The sequence below is a fragment of the Mus musculus genome, chromosome 8 (assembly GCF_000001635.26).
Source record: "Mus musculus strain C57BL/6J chromosome 8, GRCm38.p6 C57BL/6J".
NCBI classification, from domain to species: domain Eukaryota; kingdom Metazoa; phylum Chordata; class Mammalia; order Rodentia; family Muridae; genus Mus; species Mus musculus.
The window spans coordinates 93,313,036-93,327,904 of record NC_000074.6 but is presented as its reverse complement, the minus strand read 5'-3'; the positions used below and the strand labels follow the sequence as shown (position 1 = coordinate 93,327,904).

The 14,869-nt window shown below is 41.2% G+C and overlaps 1 protein-coding gene across 1 annotated transcript in view; it reads left to right on the top strand.

The window, feature by feature from the left end:
* The window catches only part of Ces1g (carboxylesterase 1G), a 34,841-nt gene that overhangs the window by 9,305 nt on the left and 10,667 nt on the right, over positions 1-14,869 (top strand). The window contains exons 6-11 of the mRNA NM_021456.4: positions 1,038-1,142; positions 2,041-2,145; positions 4,936-4,974; positions 7,949-8,089; positions 9,760-9,840; positions 10,757-10,904. Coding sequence (NP_067431.2) covers positions 1,038-1,142; positions 2,041-2,145; positions 4,936-4,974; positions 7,949-8,089; positions 9,760-9,840; positions 10,757-10,904 — 619 coding nt within the window. The remainder of the gene's footprint in view (positions 1-1,037; positions 1,143-2,040; positions 2,146-4,935; positions 4,975-7,948; positions 8,090-9,759; positions 9,841-10,756; positions 10,905-14,869) is intronic.

Below are 14,869 nucleotides of genomic sequence, written 5' to 3'. Positions count from 1 at the left end.
GGCAGTCTTTGGGACTGTCTGATATGGTGGGATATGGCATAGGACTATAGGGCTTTGGAGGGAGCTATGGAAAGCATTGGTGACTTCTAGAACCCCTCCAACTCCTCTAGAGGTGAACAAAGGATCAGCCCTATTACTGCATTGTCAGACACACTAAGTTCATGTTCTTATCGTCAAAGGAAATGTTCACACTTTTAAAAGTAGAGATAAATGGAAAAGATAAATAAAACACAAAAAGCTGGGTGATGTCTTATGTTTATAATCCCACACTCAAAAAGCTGAGGTTTAAAGGTCACAGATGAAGGCTAACCTTAGCTAAAGAGCTAATTCTTGCCCATTCTGGGACATTTAGCAACACAGCAAATGTTTTGTTAAATAGGAAGAAGTCTTCTGTAGTATTACTATGCATTTATATATATATAATATATTAGTATTATGCATTATATTAATTATATTATACCACATTATATATTATATATTTAGTATTTAGTACATTATTTATATTGTATTATATTATTTTATTATAATATAAATGTAAATATTTATATTACATTATATTGGTCATATATAATGCACATATATAGTACTCCCTATGGAGAATAAAACATTATTTGCTCAATCATACTGAAACCTTGGACTATTTATGATTGTAAAATTATGAATATCAGGAGGACACTTATTTTTTATGGGCCTCCATGATCACTTTTCTTGGGATAAATTCTGATCAATATAGTTCTGAAGCAGAATTTGTGACAAAAAATTGCTGTATTGTCTTGCTGGGGGCTTAATTATTGAGAAAGCCTTCTTTTACCATTTAATTTTGTTTGGTTTTTGTTTGGGGCTGTCTCTATTGTGCTGAGGGTCTTTTGGAAGAGGTGGCTCCAGGAAGATCCTGGGTCAGGATGCTTTTATGTCCCCAGAGTTCCAGGGCCCCCAATTGGATGATATAGCAGCAGAGCAGGTAGCCAGAACCTTAAGGAGCAAATGAGTCTCAGAGCATACCTTTGGATACAAAGTCTTCGTCTTTCCCCTGCCAGGTGTTAAGCCCACTGGCCAAGAACCTCTTCCACAGGGCCATCGCTCAGAGTAGTGTCATTTTCAATCCTTGCCTTTTTGGGAGAGCTGCCAGACCCTTGGCTAAGGTAAGTATCACTCTCAAACAACTATTGAACCTTTTAAACGCATGCCTTGAATCTTTAGCAGTCTGTCTTGCTACAAGACTCAACTGAGGTGCTCAAGGGCTTCCTAAAATAAGAATGATCAAGTAGGAGAGTCTGATGATTTATGACCCACATCTAAACCACATCCTACACTTATTAAAGATTTCATGTTGAGGGGGCTGGTGAGATGGCTCAGCGGTTAAGAGCACCGACTGCTCTTCCAAAGGTCCTGAGTTCAAATCCCGGCAACCACCTGGTGGCTCACCACCATCTGTAACAAAAATCTGATGTCCTCTTCTGGAGTGTCTGAAGACAGCTACAGTGTACACACATATAATAAATAAATAAATCTTTAAAAAAAAAGATTTCATGTTGACTATGCTATGCAGTCATCCAGCCCTGCTGCACACATGTAAGCACATGAGAAACATGATCACCTCCTGTGCATGCCATATCTAAGCATCACCCTCACCTATGGGTAATGGAAAGTGGAATACAGAGAGATTGATTATCACAGCAAGCGCCAGAGGTGAGGCTTAAAACCAGACAGCGAAATTCTGGGTTTTAAACCTTAAATCTCCAACAGCCTCTTAAGAGACATTTTACATTGAGAATATCCCTCACCCCCTTTTTGATCCTGGGAATTGGCATTATGCCCATTTATCAAGAACGGTAACAGAGGTGTAGATATTGGGTAGCCATCTCACACCCCTGGTAGAGCAGTAATAGAGCTTACACTCTGGTACCTAGTCCCCACACTTGATCCTTTAGATTGCTTTCATTAACACTCTGTTGTTTTTAGAAATAAGACATGGGCTAGGATCCACTGTATGCATGGAGGGAGGGAGCAGATACACTCTTGACTCCTGATCTTTTACAGAAAATTGCTGCTCTTGCTGGCTGTAAAACCACCACCTCCGCTGCCATGGTTCACTGCCTGCGCCAGAAGACTGAAGATGAGCTCTTGGAGGTCTCACTGAAAATGGTAGGTATGTCTAACCTCGTGGTCCCTACCCTGTGTACTCGGCCCAGGTTTTGTTTTATTCGGCTGTCTTCTGAAATAGTTGTTATCTTTCAGGACGGTGTCAGTCTTGTGATCTCAATTGAGATTGTTACTGATTCCTTAACATGAAAGACCTACAATGTGAAACTGCTTAGTAAGAACATTTCACAAGAACTCACATGATAATTCCCCAGATTTATCAAAGCTTAATGTCATGGCATTCTTGTTTGCAGGTGTATTTAAAGTTATAAAATAATCCACATTTCTACACATAATCAACAAAACAAAATAGCAAAGGGGGCAAGGATATACACTATAAGGCTTCTAAGAAAAATGTCACATGCAACCTAGGAGCACCTGCCCGGGGAAGGCATCACCCACAGTGAGCAGGGCTCTCCCACATCAATCATTAATCAAGAGAATCCACAAGCATGGCCACAGGGCAGTCTAATGGAGGTGATTTCACAATTGAGATTCCCCTGTCATAGATGACTCTCGTCTGTGTCAAGATGAGGAAACTAAGCAGTACAACATCCATTCCCCATCCATGTATTATCAATCCATGCATCCTCATAGCCAATTCTATTAAGTATTGTTTACTAATCCAGTAGAGATACATCTAAAGTGTTTAATTCTTCTATTTTTAATTTATCTAATCCCCATTAAACATCCAGCCAACCTGTATCTACATGCTTTTAGCTAGACCTTCAAAACAGTGGTCTGTAGGTTCCCCTTAAACCCCGTGGAAGCTCTCTGGCACTATAATGCTTTTACTTGTCCATGGACTGAGCCATTGTGGACATAGATTTTCCTTTGTTAGGCTTATGTAAGGAGATCAAGGTGTTAGAAGAATTAAGAGAGGGTTCTTTTCTTTTCTTTCTTTTTTTTTTGGGGGGGGGCAGGTTTCAAGACAGGGTTTCTCTGTCCTGGGGCTGTCCTGGAACTCACTTTGTAGACCAGGCTGGCCTCGAACTCAGAAATCTGCCTGCCTCTGCCTCCCGAGTGCTGGGATTAAAGGCATGCGCCACCACACCCAGCAGAGAGGGTTATTTTCTAATATCCAGAAAATAGGCAACTATTTCAGCTACTCCCCACATGGCAGAGGAGGACTCAGCTTGCACAGGAATAGTAAGTCACTTTGAGGAAACCAAGAGAATCCAATAACCAAGAACATTCTACAATATTTAAGGTCTTGTAGAAGTACGTCCATGATGATCCATTGGTCCCAGCATGCACTCACATGCACTCATATACATGAGTGTGCACATACACACAACACACTCTTGGATGATGGCACCACAATTTACAGTGGAGGCACTATAGTGATTGTGTCCCACATGCAAATGAGACCCATGAGCTAGAGTGCTGTGGTACAATCACTGTAGTCCTTAAAACAAAGAAAAGCATGGGTCACAATGATTTCCAGTGAGCTTAGTGGTGTCAGTTTTCTGAGTTCAGGTGAAAACCTTGTTTGATGTCTGTTGAGCAGAATAAAAGTATGCATTATAACAGAATCTCTAAGCAATTGAACTGTTCTGACAAGATGCTGTAGCCCATAGCTGTACCCAGATGCTTTGAAGATACTTGTGAATTTACCAACTCTACTATTCAACTTTCTGGTCTCTTTTTCCAGCATTCTAAATTCATACCCTATCTTCTTAGAAGGCATTTTCCCTTAATTTAAGCAGTAGGTTTAGTGTAAACTCAGTTGGACCAATATGGTTTTACCATGATTTCTGACTTTCATGGAAGTAGACTGTAGGGGAGGTTAGATGCCCAAACAGCACCTGGGAAGACCTAATGCTGCATTAAACCAGTCAAGGGACATGGTGGATTATACTGAAAAGTGGAGCATAAAATGTGATTGGAATCTGGGATCTTCCTTAAGTGCTCCTCACAGTGAGAGAAATGATGCTCCAGATAAGGTATAGTTGCATACTTTCATAAGCAGGACCAAAGGAAGGGGAAGATGATGGAGAGGCTTTCTACTATTCCATCCCAACTGTAGCTGACCTCTGTAGGCCCCCTACCACCACCTTGACTGAATTCCACTACCTTGCAAAGGAGACACTAGGGTATTGTTGCCAGTGAGGAGAGGTGAGATTAGGAGCACAGGCTTGGCATGAAGCATTCTTTCCAGAGTTCCGATGACCCTGAATGGATCCCAAAGCCTGTCCCTCTACTGCCACCACCCTTGCATGATCCTGTGCCCATTCTCAGAGGACCCCGACCTCTGATGTTATGTTTCTGTTGCTGTGATTAACTATCTCAACAAAAGGCCAACTTCAGAGAGAAATGGTTTGTTTTAGGTCACAGTTCCTAGTTATTGTGGGGAAGTCAGAGTGGTGGGAGCTTGAAGCAGCTGGTATTGAGTTGAGAACAGAGAGAAATGGTTGGATATATATGCCCTTGGTTACTGTGCTCAATTATACCCCCTTATACAGAATGAATTGCCTAGGAATTCCCTTCAGTAGTCTGGATCTTTCTACACCAATTAAATTAATTAGGATACTCACCAACCGACAAGACCACCATAGGACCATCACAATGTAAACTCCATCCTCATTGAGACTCCCTTCCCAGGTGGTTCTGGGTGGTACCAAGCCGACCATCAAAGCTAACCATCACAGACCAGGTATAAGGTTCTCTTAACCAAGGAAGAATCAGGAGAGATAATCTAATACCTCTGAGGCCAGACTCAAGGGATAAGCTTTGGTACAAAGAAGTTTTTTCCCTCTATCTTCAATTTCTCTGCCTTTTTTTTTTTCACAGAAATTTGGGACTGTTGATTTTCTTGGAGACCCCAGAGAGGTAAAGTCCTTTGTTTTCTGAATTATGGGTTCTTATAATACTTGTTAAGTCTTTCTATTAAGGAAGAATTCTCATTTGTAGAACAGTACTGTTCCTTGTGTGTACACCGCTGAGATCCAGAGAGAGGAAGTCACTTGTAAGGATTACATAGCTAGGAGGATTAGGGACAAGATGACCTGACTCCCAGTCCATTGCTCCAGATCCGCAACTTGGCATCCCCCAGAGGAACCTATCCCCTTGTAAATGAAATTTCTAGCTTTTACAACAACCTTGTAGGAGCAGTATGCACCAGAATTTTCTATGCTCAGGATACTCTGATGGCTAAGGAGGCCTGAAGCCATCAATAGGAAGCACAGGTCTCTGAGGAGACACACATTTGATATGGTGAGGTGTGTGTGTGTGTGTGTGTGTGTGTATGTGTGTGTGTGTGTGTGTGTGTGTGTGTGTGTGTGTGTGTGTGTGTGTGTGTTAATCTTAGTGCAGAGGATACCACTGTTGTAGAAACTATTTAATCCTAATCCTGGGTTTCTTCCTCATCTATATCATTTAGTTCCCAGATAAAACACATACACAGTCTTCATATTTACAACAAGCCTTAAATAGCACAAGAGCTGTACAGATACCTACACTCTTTGGTATTAGAATCTACTTTCCTACTGATAACCCCAAGTTATTATTTACTATGTTTTATCTGGGCTTCTCTTAACTCCAATTGGCCAGCCCTCAGAGCCATGTTCTCTTGAACTCACCTAATATATGGCAGCTTTCCTCCTCCTCCTCCTCCTCCTCCTCCTCATGGTTTTACTCCAACTCAAGCCTGGCAATCTTAGCCTGTCTATGTCTTTTCTGTCCAGATATTGACTGTCTGCAACTTTATTCACCAATCAGAAATAACTTGGGGGCAAGGCCACATAGCTTCACTTGGGTCTACATGTGAACTCTCTTATTTTGGATGCCTGCACTTAGCATTAAAATACACAGCAAGACCAAACTTCAACTCACCACCCTCTTGCCACCAGCTGGAAAACTCTAACAATGCCCTGCATCTCATCCCTCCTGCTCTTCTACCTCCACTGGCCAGGAGATTAGTTATGTAGTATCTCTAGTCCCATCTCCTCTGCCACCTCCGTAGGGATCTGAGCACTTTTCTGAAAAATTCCATGAGAAAGAAATGGGAGTCTTTCAACATCCAGAAAAACTGCAAGAAGCACTCACTATGTAACAGAACATGATTAGGAACATGATTTAGGAACTGGGCATGACAATGAAACAGACATACTGTTTTCTTATTGTGGTATCACAATAGGGAAACATAGCAAACTCTATGGTTTATATTTTCATGGATAGAGTCATGGTAATGACAGTGGGAGCTGGAGAGCTGCATATGGTTTGATGTGAGCAGCAGGATTAGGTGGTGGCTTGAATGGTTGGTAGCTTCTCAGTGGAGCTCTAAAGGAACAAAAGAAGTCAGATGTTTAGAACCCTGGGGATTGAAGTGTTTCTGATGGAGAAGCGCTTCTTCAAGGGTGTGCTGTAGAAGGCCAGTGTGCTTGGGGTGGGTACAATCAGGAATGAGTGGGCCTGATGCTGGGTAGGTAATAGAGACAGGAAGTATAGCTGGTCCATGAAGGGTTTGTATGGAGATTCAGCAGGAGATGTGAGTTGTTTGGAGGACTATGTGAAGGAATACCTGAGCAGGACTCACTGTGGCTGTGTGAAAAGATGAAGGAAGGAGGCCCAAGATTTCTCTTACCCAAACAGGCACACAACACCAGAGAACAGCAACAAGAATTCCAGAGAACACTGGCCACTGCTCAGATTGACAGAGTTACTACTGAGGAGGACTTCCTCTTGGATCCAGTTCAACCTGGTTTTCCTTTTGTGTCTATCACTTTTACTATTTTTCCATGATGTCACCAGACTTACTCTTATGAACATAAGAGAGACTAGCCATCTTAATAACCTGACCATTATTTTCAGATGGAAGTCCTTTCATGGAGTGGGTCCTACAAATCATTACTAAGTGCTAGGGATATTCCAGACATTAAGCAGATGATATACTTTATGCTTTCCTCTCTGTATCCTGTCCTTAAGCATTTCTCCAACCCAGGACTATTTGATAGTCTCAGAAATAGCCCTGCATATGATACTTTGCCAGTAAGGTCATACCCCTCTCATTGTTTGGGATGTTTGAGCACAGTGCCCAATAAAGAGTACACATGATGCTCTGCTCTATGTGGTCAACATGTATCTTCTTTCAGAGAAGCTGCTTCTGTTGTCTGCTCCATGACAGCCTCTCTGCACTACAGTTTTTCTATGGCAGGAGTAATTGTACAGCGGTCCCAGTTTCTATTGTCAGTCTGCTGGAGGAGGGGTTGTCCCTCCCCTGAATCTCTCAGATGAAGAATCAAGTCATAGACTGGTCACCTTGTGTGATAAATTCGATGTCTTCTTAAAACTAATTCTTTTCAATTATTTGAGTGCCAAGAGAAAATACTTTGTCTTCTTGCTTGCTCTCTTAAACTAACAACTGTCTTGCTTTGCATCTATTTAGTGCTACATTTTAGAACAATACTTTGTTGGTTTTTAAAAAGCTCTTTATGATCATGGGTTTGGAGCTACTACTTAGATACTGGTGGGTTCAGCAGTTTGTATGTAACTTTGTAAGATATTGGTTCCTCCTTGCCAGAGTCTATTAATGGTCAATAATGCAGGATTAAAAGGCAGAACCCTGTCAGCCCTTTTCATATCTTGACTTATTGTTGATATGGCCTGCTTTGTGTGTGTTCAGCATGTCTTGTAAATTATTCGCAGAAATTGTTGTGTAGGGGAGGGTGGTTTCACATGCTTCTCCTTTGTATCCCAATATTTCCTGCCATTCCAGAAGGTTCCCCAAGCCTTAGCAAGGGTAGTGTACTTATCTTGCTTGTTCTTGTGCAGAACAATCGCAGACTTTACACTTTCATCTTCCCAGAGCTATCCCTTCCTCCCTACTGTGATTGATGGAGTGTTGCTGCCAAAGGCACCAGAAGAGATTCTGGCTGAGAAGAGTTTCAACACTGTCCCCTACATGGTGGGCATCAACAAGCATGAGTTTGGCTGGATCATTCCAATGGTGAGAACATATAGCCCCCTTTATAGATGTACTGACAGTCCCAACCATCGCAATCCCGGGGCTGTGCCCAAGCCTTCCTTCTGCTTCCAGTTTTTCTAGAGACCATGAGAGATGCCCCCATTGCCATGAGTGGGCACTGCCATAGTTGTCCAGAAAGCCCAACTTTCCACTGGGGATTTTAGTCCTGCCAACTTGTCTTCCTAAACACTAACATTTCTGAGAGATTGTTGAAATTCATAGACTGGCAGGGCCAGAGATAATATCTGCACAGATAGAACAACTGTGGACATCTACAAAGGAGAGGGAGCTGGAGTGCAGGGCTCAGGCAGGGCTCAGCAGCTTGTACCTTAGACTTGAACTTTCAATTCTCAGATTTTCACAAGTGCTTTTAGGTGCCCTGTTTCTGAGATCCAGAGACAATTCATTGAGTTCTAAAAGCCAAGAAGGATTTTTTTTAAATATGTTGTAGATAAAGTTGGACAGTGAGTAATCTATCTAGGAACTTTTAGTTCACCTTTAATAGTATGACAGAAATATGCAAAAGAGAAGGCATGACCTGAGTTGGGTCCCTGGCTCCAATACCTAGATAGGTTTCCAGGCTGGGAGCTCAAGGAGGCTCTGTGATATGAATGGCGAATCTGTCACAAAGCTAATCACTTTGGTGAGAGTTTTATTGCAACTTACAACTCCATTGTCCTCCACAGTGGTCACCAAGAGAATCAAACATTATCTCCTCCAGATGTTTACATTTCCAAAAGGTTTCACTCAGGCTGGAAAACTGAATAACTTCCACTGAGTGTCCTGAGCTGGTGTTGAGCTAGGGTATGACCACTAGTTGCTAGAAGTTGTGGTAGAGTAGGGTCAAATCTTTGAGTGCAGAAGTTTGGATGAGGTATGGACTCACTGATGATTCTACAGTTGTGCTGGAAAAGAACTTTCAAGGATCATAAAACGTGTACAGCCATATGGTTGATTTTGGCTTCTTCAGTCACCTAAAACTGTGGATGAGGGCTTGAGTCTTCTGTCCTGAACTCTCATTTCTACATTATTCTTCTGACCAAGATGTTACTTCATTCTTATATATGTGATATATATATATATATATATATATATATATGTATATGTATATATGTATATATGAATATATGTATATATATGTGTGTGTATATATATAATATATATAATACATATATATATATAATACATATATATATATATACACATATATATATATGTATTGGAGAACATATAAACATATATAGAATTTGGCCTTACAAAGACTATACTTGAATATATATATATATATATTACTATATTGTTATATGCAGTATATAATATATATGTTATGTAATATATACCATATTACATGTAGTATACAATATATACTATATAAGAATGTATATTTAATACAAATATAAATAAAATATGTTGTCTGTATATTATACATATTATATTTTACATGTCACACACACATGCATACATGCACACACACACACATACTCATACTATTCATTTGTCACATTGGCTATTTTTTCAAACATGAAATCACACACCAATCAAGACCCAGTGAAGAAGTTTCCTTCTGTATTGATTTGGTTGTTTGGCTGTTGGATTTCTTCTTGTCATGTCTCCACAACTCACGACTGTTTATAAACACATCTCTTTAACAGTTTTTGGACTTCCCACTCTCTGAAAGAAAACTGGACCAGAAGACAGCTGCATCCATCCTGTGGCAGGCCTACCCAATTCTTGTAAGTGTTGAGGGAATCATGGGAGCTGGTTGAAAAATGAAGAAGTCTATGTTTTCCCAAAAATGCAGACTTAATCAGTGGTTGGAAATGTACTTAGATGTTGGGCTCAGCCTGACTTTCTTTCTCACTTTCCCATCCTCAGAAGAAACACACTTTTGTGATTTGCAACCTTCTCCTCTGGTGAGTGCAGGCAAATTCTTGGGGAATTTAATAATCCAAGTTGGATGGAGGCATAAGATTTACATAGGTTACTATGAAGAGGTATAGCCAATGGGGGCACCATGGGGATTACAGATTTTGGGTTTTATGCTCTTCTGATACACAGGCTGCTGTTGTCTATAGGTCCCTGGGTGCCCTAGGATCTGTAGAGTTAAAGAGAAATTACATAGCTGAGAATTATATGACTTGTATCTTCTTCATTCCATTTCCCAGGAGTATTTTATTTTGAGGTTAATTTATTGGATACTAAAGGCGTCTTTTCCAGAAAACAAGAGAAGAGAGCAAAAACTGCATTTCCCTTGAGGTCCTAGGGATGATGTGCATGTGTGTATCAAGAAAGGTGCCTTTCTTTAAGGACATAGCTTGAGATATCCCCTAACTGGAGAACAGTTTTAAAACCAGTACGTGGCTTCAGCCACATGGATTTTTGCCACTGAAGCCAGTGGGATAATAATGATATATTGTGGAAATTCCTAACTTCCAAATTTAAGCTTACAATCTACCAAGAACAAAGGAACCTAAAGAATTTGCATTATTCTTCTCCTGCACCACATCCTTCTCCAGAAGTTGCCCTCTCTTCCATTCACTGCCCAAACTAGAAGAATTTGGCATAGCACTCAAGTGACTCAGAATCAAAGAATGTCTGGAAAAGCTCCCTTTGCAATACGTAAGGTGGCTACTTTCTGGTTCATTTCAGAACATCTCTGAAAAGCTGATTCCAGCAGCTATTGAAAAGTATTTAGGAGGGACAGAAGACCCTGCCACAATGACAGACCTGTTCCTGGACTTGATTGGAGACATTATGTTCGGTGTCCCATCTGTAATCGTGTCCCGTAGTCACAGAGGTAAGACATGAGAATCGGGGAGGAGCATAGACTCATCAGACAAGACTCTAATTTCTTCCTCTTAGCACAGATAGAAAGGAAGTCTGCTGAGGGTCAGGTCTTAAAGGCCGGCTCCCTATGGCCTATAATGTTTACTCTTGCTTCTACCAGTAAGTGTCTATGAGAATAATGTTCACATGCAAGTTCATCTAGGAGGTGATGTTATAAAACATTCTAAAGAAGTGTGGGGGTAAAGTTGGAGAAGATTGAGGTCAACCTGGTGGTCAGCCCACTGAGCCACTTTTGTAGCCCTAAGGATTACACTTTTAATATGTTGTTGCATTGTACTTGGTAAGAAGCTGTTGAAGATCATTACATCTATGATCATAAAGGATGTTGGGCTGTAATTTTATTTTCTTGTTATGTCCTTGTCTCCTTTTAGCATCAGGATAATGATGCTCTCAGAATTTTATGGAATTTCCTTTTTTTGAATTTTAAAGCTGTTTGGAAGAGTCTAAGCACTGATACCTCCCATGCTTCCCTTTAATTTGTGGTCTGTTTGACATTGCAATAATCTGGGTTTTTGCATTGATCGGTGACTTCTGATTACAGTCTCAGTCTCCTTCCTCCATACTGAACTGTTCAGATTGGCCATTTCTTCTTGTTTCTGTCTCAATTTGTTTTATTAAGTAAGATGCTTATTTATCTGTTTTTAATCATCATTCAGTTGCTCAGGATGCTTTGCTCTGTCCAGATATAAATCAGGGAGAAATTCTTCAAGCACAGGTCTCTGGCAGCTTCTTTTTGGCAGCCTTGACTGTGGGTGTAGGCAGGTGGGGTCAAGCGTAGGTGGGTATCGTCTCATCATCCAGTCATGTGCTGCTGAGAAACTGTATGGACACCCTGTAGCTCTTACATAGGTCCAGGAAGTCAAGATTACCCAGCCCTTTGCTGTGTCTCTGCAGCTTCTACAAAAGCATAAAGCAGGTGGGCCTGGGTATCCGATTCCTTGGTCTTTAACAGCAACCAATGTTGCAACTCTTCTGTAGGCTCAAGAGTGGGAAACTCCTTAGCCCTTAATATTGGTTAGTGTCACAACTCTAGTGCTTGACCCAGGGTCTGAAGCCCTTAACCCAAAACTCTAAATATCCTTTTCAAAATCTTCTGTCAACCAGAGTCTGCTGTATCCTTTTCCAATCTCACCTCCCCAGCATCTCCTGCTATCTTTCCTCCCACTGACTTTTTTCCTGGCTCGGTTCTTCACAATCTCTTCTGCTGCTTCTTCTGCTTAGTATCTGGGGCTTTCAACTGCTCTACTGCCTCTGCCATTGCTGCTGCTGCTGTCCATTGTTCATTTCTTTGTGCTACTGCACTGCCCACACTACTGAATTAGATTAGAGCAGAGACACTCTAAACTCTCACATTAGACCCTATGTTTCAGTACCAGGGGAGGGAGCGAGGGAGAGCATCTCTCAGCTGTATCACCAAGCCTAAACAGCTTATACACAAAGGAGAGGTATTTGTGTCAAGGGGTCTTGGGTCTTTAGAGTTTGTCATGACAACCTTCTGTTTCACAAAGGTATGTCTGGTACAAGGGTGAAGGTGAGATGTCTCAGTAGCTGGGGCATCTATTTGTCTGCAGATTTCATGATGCCCTTGTTTTTAATAGCTAAGTAGTATTTCATGTGTAAATATATCACATTTTCTTTATCCACTTTCAGTTAAGGATCATCTAGTTTGTTTCTAGTTTATGGCTATTATGAATAAAGGTGCTATGAGCATAGTTGAGCAAGTGTCCTTGTGGTATGGTGGAGCATCTTTTTGGGTATATGCCCAGGAGTAGTATTCCTGGGTCTTGAAGTAGAACCAATTTCCATTTTCTGAGAAACCTTCAAATTGATTTCCAAAGTGGCTGTACAAGTTTGCACTCCTACCAGCAATGGAGGAGTGTTCCCTTTATTCCTCATCCTCACCAGCATCTTTATGATCCTGACATTAACAATTACATCATTTGGACAAACACAATTTATTGTAACTCTAGATGATAATATGCCTCATCTATCATTATTGGCATAATTTCTATTGACGTACATTTGTATTACACAGGATTAAATTGTATCCACTTTTCAACTGAGAGTGACCTGCCTGTGGCTTGCTTTATTTCTATGGCTTTGACATCTCCTGTCTCATGTCTCATTATCTTGAAGTTTTGCTTTAAAGAACACTCTTTAGCCATTCCCATGAGGAAGGACCAGAGACAGCGAGTTCCACAGCTTCTGACTGGAGAGTTGCTATGTCTCCCTCACTTTTGAAGGGCTCTGCCCTGAGTACAGTGCTTGAGGCTGGAGGTTACTCTCCTCCAGCACAAGCCTGTATCACCTTGCTCTCCATGCCCATGAAATTTCCTCTGAGACACTGGTTATAAATTTGGTCCATCCTTGATTGTGAAGCTCTTCTCTCTGATGCTCCTGGGTTTTCCCTTCTCCTTGATGATTAATACCATGATTGCTTTGTGTCTTGGCTACAATCAACTGAAAGCTGCTGTGTTTCCTGACCCAATGTTGGGTACCTCACCCAGGCAGGGAGTATTTTCAATCACTCTCTTGAAATAAACCCTCTATCCTCCTTCCATTTCTTTCCATCTGCAAATCTTGTTCAAGTGTCTAGCCTGGAAACAGCCTCCTCCTGTCTTTGGTTTTCTGAGTGTTTCACTTTGTAATTACCAACACATGGGTCTCACTTTCTTTCCAAATCTCGCATTGTGATTATAAGAAGTTTAGAAATACCAGGGACTCTGCAAAAAGTAATACAAATATCTTGGATAGCTTGCTGTGTAAAATGTAGTCTCTTGTTCATGAAAAATCTCTGCTCTGTAGCTGGGATCCGAGTTCTCTTCTAAAGTAATCAAGTGACAGAAGCAAGATTAATGCCCTATCTCAAGCAAGTTCTCCTTGGTCTTGAAATATCTCTTCCACAAATAGGTTTCAGAGTCACAGAGTTAACAAGTTTCCAGTGAGGGAAGCTGTGAAAGGTGATTATTCCTCATCCTATGCTGGGAGGATGTATTTCATTTAAAAATTTGTCAGTTGATATTTTAGGATGTTGATATTGTTATTCTTCCTATGGGGTTACAATCTCCTTCAGTTCCTTCAGTCCTTCCCGTAACGCTTCCATTGGTGTCCACAGGTTCAGTCCAGTGGTTGGTTGTGAGTGTGTGCTCCATTTTTTTTCCATGAATTTTCTTTAGACAGGAACAATTCTGGGTTAAAAATTTTGAGGTGGGTGGGTTGCCCTATTCCTCCACTAGGGCCATGTCTATCTACTGGTCTCTTCAGGTTCTATCTCCTAGCTGTTAGGTATTTCAGCTAATGCCACCCCCATTGGAATCTGAGAGTCTCTCTCTCGTGTCTGGGACTTTCTAGTGGTTTTCCTTGCCCTCCTGCTCCCCATACCTCCACAACTACTTATTTCTATTCATTCTCCTGGCTTCATGGACTTCTCTTCCCTCTCTTTCTATACCTGGTCATGCCCCCCTTTTCCTTACTCCTTCCCTTTCCCATCTAGTTCCCTCCATCCTTCTGCCTCCCTTGATTATTTTCTTTCCCCTTCTAAGTAGAACTGGAGCATCTACACTTTGCCCACCCTTCTTGTTAAGCTTCATGTGATCTGTGAGTTGTATCATGGGTATTCTGAGCTTTTGGACTAATATTCACTTATCAGTGAGTACATATCATGTATGTCCTTTTGGGTCTGGGTTACCACACACACTCAGGATGGTATTTTCTAGTTCCATCCATTTGCCTACGAAACTCGTGAAGTTGTCAGTTTTTAATAGCCAAGTGGTATTCCATTGTGTAAATGCACCACACTTTCTGTATCCATTCTTCTGTTGAGGGACATTTGGGTAGTTTCTAGATTCTGGCTACTATAAATAAGGCTGCTATGAGCATAGTGGAGCATGTGTCCTTATTACATGTTGAAGCATC